The sequence below is a fragment of the Octodon degus genome, unplaced genomic scaffold (assembly GCF_000260255.1).
Source record: "Octodon degus isolate 3935 unplaced genomic scaffold, OctDeg1.0 scaffold00045, whole genome shotgun sequence".
In the NCBI taxonomy this organism is placed as follows: Eukaryota; Metazoa; Chordata; class Mammalia; order Rodentia; family Octodontidae; genus Octodon; species Octodon degus.
In genome coordinates, this window is record NW_004524621.1 from 10,532,600 (window position 1) to 10,540,105 (window position 7,506).

The 7,506-nt window shown below is 40.5% G+C and overlaps 1 protein-coding gene across 1 annotated transcript; it reads left to right on the plus strand.

Annotated features, from left to right (window-relative positions):
- Positions 1 to 403: 403 nt before the first annotated feature.
- On the plus strand, positions 404 to 1,366 carry LOC101584787 (olfactory receptor 13C7-like). The gene has a single exon (XM_004631982.1). It carries the CDS (start codon positions 410 to 412, stop codon positions 1,364 to 1,366), a length of 957 nt encoding a protein of 318 aa, XP_004632039.1. The 5' UTR covers positions 404 to 409.
- Positions 1,367 to 7,506: the final 6,140 nt, after the last annotated feature.

The window sequence follows — 7,506 nt, forward strand, 5'->3', positions numbered from 1 at the left end:
TCAAATTACAGTAGAAACTTGCTGGGTGAAGAGCAACCAGGTGAGAGGAAGGGGCCATATGACCTCAGTGGGCAAGAGCTCTATTTACATGGCAGAAACAGAATGAGTCAGAGGTCCTGGCTTCCCTACAAAGTGTTGGAAATGGCATATGTAAATATATGTTAATATCTCTGATCAGACAGAAATGCCCTTCCTTTTATTAAATATCATCAGATTTCCAAAGTCTGTTCTTCCAAGGTTTGCTACATGCCCTGTCTTTTAGATAAATTGGTTTAAAGTTGAATTTCACAGGGTAGCTTTATCTGGCATTTTAAAGATTATACTGTGATTATCATGTATGACCCTAGCAAGTCAGTGAACACATATTCTCTGCCTTCAGTTTCTGTAGGGATGAAGAAGAAAGTTTGAAATGGAAGCATCCAACCAGTCTACTGTGACAGAATTTGTCTTGCTGGGCCTCTCTGCTCACCCAAAACTGGAGAAAACATTCTTTGTGCTTATCTTGTCCATGTACCTGGTGATCCTGCTGGGCAATGGGGTCCTCATCCTGGTGACCATCCTTGACTCTCACCTGCACACACCAATGTACTTCTTCCTGGGGAACCTCTCCTTCCTGGATATCTGCTACACTACCTCCTCAGTCCCTCTGGTCCTGGATGGTTTCCTCACTCCTAGGAAAATCATCTCCTTCTCAGGTTGTGCTGTGCAGATGTTTCTGTCCTTTGCCATGGGAGCCACAGAGTGTGTGCTCCTGGGCATGATGGCCTTTGATCGCTATGTGGCCATCTGCAATCCCCTTCGCTACCCTGTGGTCATGAGCAAGGCTGCCTACATGCCCATGGCCATCAGCTCCTGGGTGGCTGGTGGAGCCAACTCCTTGGTGCAGATCTCCCTTGCAGTACAATTGCCCTTCTGTGGGGACAACGTCATCAACCATTTTATCTGTGAGATCTTGGCAGTTCTAAAGTTGGCCTGTGCTGACATCTCCATTAATGTGATCAGCATGGGAGTGGCCAATGTGATCTTCCTTGGGGTGCCAGTCCTGTTCATCTTTGTCTCCTATGTCTTCATCCTCACCACCATCCTGAGGATCCCCTCAGCTGAGGGCAGGAAAAAGGCCTTCTCCACCTGCTCTGCCCACCTCACAGTCGTGGTCATCTTCTATGGGACCATCCTCTTCATGTACGGGAAGCCCAAGTCCAAGGACCCACTGGGGGCAGACAAGCAGGATCTCACGGACAAGCTCATCTCCCTCTTCTATGGCCTTCTGACCCCCATGCTGAACCCCATCATCTATAGTCTAAGGAACAAAGATGTGAAGGCTGCTGTGAAGGGCCTGGTGGCTGAAAAATGCTTTCCCCTGTGATGGTGGGATATATTCCTGACTCTTATACTCTGAAAGTTATTACTTAGCAATCTGAGATGAGGAATAAGTTGCATTTAGAGGCACGCTTCCCGCGGTGTGGTCCATGGACTTACTACCAGCCTCTCCTGGGAGTTATTGCCAAACGGTTAGGACCCACTGTGGATCTGCTAAGTTAGAATCTTCATTTTAACAAGATCCACTGGGTAATTTGCATGCACATTAAGCTGAGAAGTATTGGGTAAGATTGTATAGAGAGTGCTGTGGGGTGCTGCCCAGAAGCCCATCCCCACCTACCACTGAAACACTCGTCATCCCAGCTGCTGAGCATGCTGGCAAGGGACAGCTTTCAGGTGAGTCCCTTGACTCTGGAAAAGTCATATTCCCTTCTCAAGATGAAATCCATATGCAGTGACTCATCAATGTCAGCATCAAAGCCTAGTCACTCCTGCCTCAAAAGGGGATGTCAGAGGCAGCTGAATTAGATAGAAATACAGGCAGTCAGACAGGGCTAGACCCTTATAGGAGATAACACAGAAGACAAGATACCTTACAACTGTAAGAGGGACGGATGCTCCTGCTGTGGGCCGGATCTAAAGACCAAAGATTAAACAAATACTGACCTCCTGATGCTTAGCATCCAGGGTTGATCATCACCTTATGAAGAATCACTAATGCAACTGGTAACCGACTGGCTACCAGACAAAGTCCTGTTCTATATTCATGCCTGCTTGCTACATGACTCACTTCCCCATTTAGTCCTGGATTTAATCAGTTTTACCTGAGCAATGGTGCTTCTAATCTCATTGGTTGACCACAGTTTTGTCCCACTTCATCCCCACCTAAGCGAGTTCCCATTTTCTCAACTTTAGCCTTGCATGATTTTGCCCTATAAAAATAACCTGGAAGAGACAGCTTCCTGGGCAACCCATTCAGGTCCCTCTTCTCTCTTGGACAAAAGCTTTCTTTCTCAATAAAAGTTCTGCTCTTAACTTTTTTGTTCCTAAAATTAATTCTTTGATTTTAGAGAACACGAACGGATCCTGGGTACCTTTCAGGTCCAAAGTTTCATTTCCCCTATATCAGGGAGACCTCTAAAGAGCCATCCCAGCTTCCCCACAGCCGTTTACTCTCTCCCTTTGCACAGCCCCACTGCCTTCACTAGCACCTGCAGGTATTTGTCTGAAGCGTACATCTCTGTAGCATTCTTCGTGAAAGTCACCCAGGTAGTCAGCTTCTTCCAACCTGGTCTTCAATAGAGAATGGCAGTCTTGGCTCAGGGACATGAGAGGCACAGCCAGGATGGGTCCTTTGCAGGGGCTGCCTGTACCCCGACTCCCAAGAAAACAAACTCAACTCCTTTTGCTCAATGAAAAATTTGCTAACAAGTATTTGTTAAATTAAATTCCTTTAATTTTCACTTTTATCAATTGATTGATTCATATTTATGAGTGTTTTTATTCCTAATAGGAGTAAGCAGGATTGTCTTACCTCCTGCGATGAGGGCTCAGTTGTCTGGTCTATGGCATTTCCTGTGGGGACAAAGATATTTGGGGTCTGGAAAATATGTTGGCTCTCTGACTACAAAAAAAAAATGCTGAACAAATGCTTGTGTTTATCTTCATGCCTACAAAAGGGGACATTATGTCAGCCTCAATAATGGATAAATTTTTATGTTCATGAGTTGTTTTAAAACAATCTGTAGACTGGGTACTCCCAGTTTGCAAGAATTTTCATAATTATTGCCAAAAAAACATAGAATTATCAATTAATGGAGTCACTTGTAATAATAGAAGTGAAAAAACTTCAAACTTACCATAAAATGAAAGTGGGAAGGGCCGGCCAGACAGCTCAGTGGACTAAAGTGAACCTATTTGCTGGCCAAAATACATATTTCTCTTTAAGAACAATTTATATTTTTTTTATAGATACTAGGCTCTGATTCAGAGCTTACCACCCATTCCCTGCCTCATTTCTCAGCCACTTCTAAGTGGAGCTTCTAATCCCCTGGTCCTGCTGAGCAGGCATAATCATGTTCTACACTAGGTGCATCTCACCTTTCTGGAACCAGCTGAGGATTGCATGAAAGAATCTCTGTTCTGCGCTATCAAAGATCTCTCATAAGCCGGTCTTAGCAAGATGCTAGCAACCTTCCTATCTTTTGATGTCAGTGTTATTCTATGGCTTGATCTTTCTGCTTCCTTACCAACCCCTGAGTTCTCTTCTGTCCGAAGCCTCTATTTCAATCTATAATCCTTGTTTTCTTTACTGTAGCAACAGGGAGGAGGGTGCCCAATAGCTCTGGCGGGAAGTGTTGCATTCTTTTTGGAATCTAAGCTGCAACTAGATTCCTCACTGACTGAAAGTATGAATAGCCTGACACTTATTTTTTGATAGCATTTAATGTCCTCTCTGGCCATAGTGGCACAGAGCCTGATCCAGTTGAATCAATTTAATTAGTAATTTTTAGTTCTAAGTGTCAGAAACCCAAAGTTGAATGAGCTCTACAAAGTATTGAATATGCTGATCTATGTGTGGGAGTGAGAGCAGTCTGCTGCACCTACCCAGACACTTCCTGTAAGCCCAGCGCTGGAGAGGCTGAAAGCAGGAGGATCACCACAAGTCCAAGCTGTGTAGTGAGACTGCCACAATCAAATACACTTTTAAAAAAGAAGAAATTATTTATCTACACACTCCAAAAGGAGATATTTACAGCTAGCAATTTTATCCTTTATAGTTGAGTAATACTCCATTATTTACAAAACACATTTTTTTTTCCATTCATTGACTGACGACCATTTGGGTTGCTTCCAAGATTTAGCTATTACATACTGTGCTGCACCTAGTTGCACATGTATCTCTGTGGTATGATGTTCTTAATTCATTCAGGAAGATACCCCGAAGGGGAATAGGTGGGCCAAGTGGAATCTCTAATCCTAGTTTTTTGCAAAATCTCCACACTGATTTCCAAGTGGCTGCACCAGCCTACATTCCAACAGTGTGTAGGAGCTGTTCCCCACGGCCCCTATAACACTTGTTATGGATTGCTTCCTTAATATTAGCCGTTCTTTACGGGATAAGATGAAATCTCATTTGTTATTTGAATTTGCATCTCTCAAATGACCAGTGATGTTGAACATTTTTCCATATATTTATTTGCCATTTGTATTTCATCTGAGGTGTGTCTATTCATCTGAGATGCCCATTTTTCGATTGGGTCTTTGAATCTGAGGGGCCTAATTTTTTCAGTTCTTTATGTATTTTAGATATTTGTCTGAGGAATAGCTGGGAAAAAAATTTTCCCACTCAGTCAGTTATCTTTTCACTTTGTTGCTGATCTCTTTTGCTATGAAAAGCTATTTTATGATGAGATTCTAGTTGTTGTTCTTCGTAGTAATTCCTGTGTGACTGGAGTTTTGTTCATAACAGCTTTGCCTACATCTGTATCTTCAAGAGTTTTACCTGTTCCATCTTTCAGCAGATTTAGTGTTTCTTTTTATTTAGCTCTTTAATCCCTTTTTATTTTAGTTTAGTGAATGGCGATAGACATGGATCTGGTTTTAGTCTGGAGCATGTGGACAGCCAGTTTTCCCAACACTACTGATTAAAGAAGCTGACTTTTGTCCAGAGACCATATTTGACCTCTTCTTCAAAGATCAGGTGACTGAGTGTGTTTGGAGTCACTTTTGCATCTTAAAATCTCTTCCACTGACCATCAGGTCTGTTTTGTTTCGCCAGTACCATGCTGCTTCTATCACAGTAGCTCTGTAGTAGAATTTCAAGTCAGGGATTGTGATGCTCCCAGCCTTGCCTTTGTTGCCCAGAATTGCTTTTGCTATTCTAGGTCTCTTCTGATTCCAAATGAATTTCAAGACTGTTTTCTATCATTCTGCGAGGAATGCTAATGGTATTTTGATTAGGATTGTATGAAATCTGTATAGCAATTTGAGAAGCATGGCCATTTTTACTATATTGGTTCTTCCTACCCAAGAGCAAGGGATATCTTTCCATTTTCTGACATCCTCTTCTGTCTCCTATTTTTGGACTATTGTCGTTTTCAATATAGAGATCTTTTATTTAATGAATTTGTTTTTAAGTTAGCCTCATTAAAATATAATTCACATATTCACCCTTGGAATATAAAAACAATCACTTTTGAGGCATTTCAATCTGACTAGGATGAGTTCGATGAATTTTAACACATGCATACAGTCATATACCCACTATAATCAACAAATAAAATATTTGTGTCACCCCAAACATTCCACATGATCTGATTCTCACCCCCAAGGTTTTTTTTTACCAACTTGTCACAGAAATGAAATCATACAGTGTGTAGCTTTATTAGCGTTTGTCTTTCTACCAATTTGATTTTAATAGAATTTACCTTGGCCACATCCAAACCAGTGATCTAACAACAGGACTACTTCTCTTTAGAACCTGGGCTTAGGTGCTAATGACACTCCAATTGTAGCACTTACTTTAGAGAAGGTGACATACATTATGGCAGAGAAACCCACAACATTTAGCATTAGACTAATCTGAATATTAATTTGAGTTCTGTAAGTTCTTACCCATGTGAACTTTAAAAGTTGACTCAAACATTTGCAAACTATTTCCTGATTTTTATGATTGAATAAAAATACCGAACTCACTGGGTCCTTGTAAAGATTAAATTAAAATGAAAGAATATCTAATAGGTAACCAACAAATAATACCTATCATTAGTATTACTGTTGTTATTATTATTATTGGTGTTGGGTAGAAGATGTGACACCTGCAAGGACATTTCATTCATCATGTATATACACATTCAATGAGGCTCTCCTAACTGTTCATTTTTTCCAACTTGACTCTCCTTGGGTACATGATTTCTGTGCTAATTGTTTTTTAAAGATTGATTGATTGATGTGGTACAAGTTCTCCCTATGCAATTCAGATTCATAATGATCCTTCCGTCTCTGCCTCCCCAGCACTAGGATTACAGGTGTGTGCCACTACACCTGGTTTTGGTGGCCAGGAGTGCATTCAGTACCAGGGATCAAACCCGGGTCCTTGCGCTTGGCAGGCAGGTGTTTAGACCACTGAGCTATCTCCCCAGCCCTTCTGTGCTACTTTTATGTTCCTTAAAGCTTTTAGGTTATTTCTATTATATTAGAGATGTTGGTCTAGCTGGTTCTAGACATCCCATCCCTCCTACAGGGGAGAAAAAAGCTAAGACTAAAACTTACTTTTAGGATTGTAAATATTTTCCTTGCTGCTACATTGTACCATCACATCACCCACTGGAACAGTTTCCATTGCAGAATATGTTAAATCTGGCATTCAACAAGGACAAAAATACTAAGAGGGGAAAAACACATTTGAAGACAGAATTAGACTCAGAGATAGCTGAGATGTTGAAACTATCAGACCGGGAATTTAAATAGTTGTGATTAATGTGGTAAGGGCTGTAATGGAAAAAACTGACAGCAAGCAAAAACAGATGGGTAACCTAAGCAGAGAGACAGACATTCTAAAACTCAAAAGTAAATTCTAGACACCAAAATACAACAAACAAAGAATATCTTTGAAGGGCTCATTAGTAGGTTGGCCATGACTTGGAGAATGAATTTCCCAACTAGAAGATATCACAATAGAAACTTCCAAAATTGAAAAGCAGCTTGGCATGTAGCTTAGTGGCAGAGGTCTAGCATGCTTGAGGTCCTGGGTTCAATCCCCAGAACTGAAAACAAACAAATAAAAGCTGAAAAGCAAAGGCTAATAATAGTTTGGTTTATTTTAATAAATTAAAAAGAATTATGAGCCAATTATGAAAGTTATAACATACGCATAATAGGACTGTCAGAAGGAGAAGAAAATGAAATAAAAGAAATATGTGAAGACTATGAAGGAGTCCTGAGATTTAAAAATAAAACATTTTCTTGAGAACTGCTACCTTAAACATTTCCTTTTAAGCTAAAACATATACCTGGCTTCTTGATAGGTTTTATACAGAGATAAAGCCTTTTCTTACATATGAATGTACTAATTCCAGTCTAAGGTAAAGTACAATACATGGCACATTGTCTTCAACCTTAAATTTTATTTCTTTTTAAAAATTTATTCATTCATTTATAAACAGGTTCATCCTATGTAGCCCA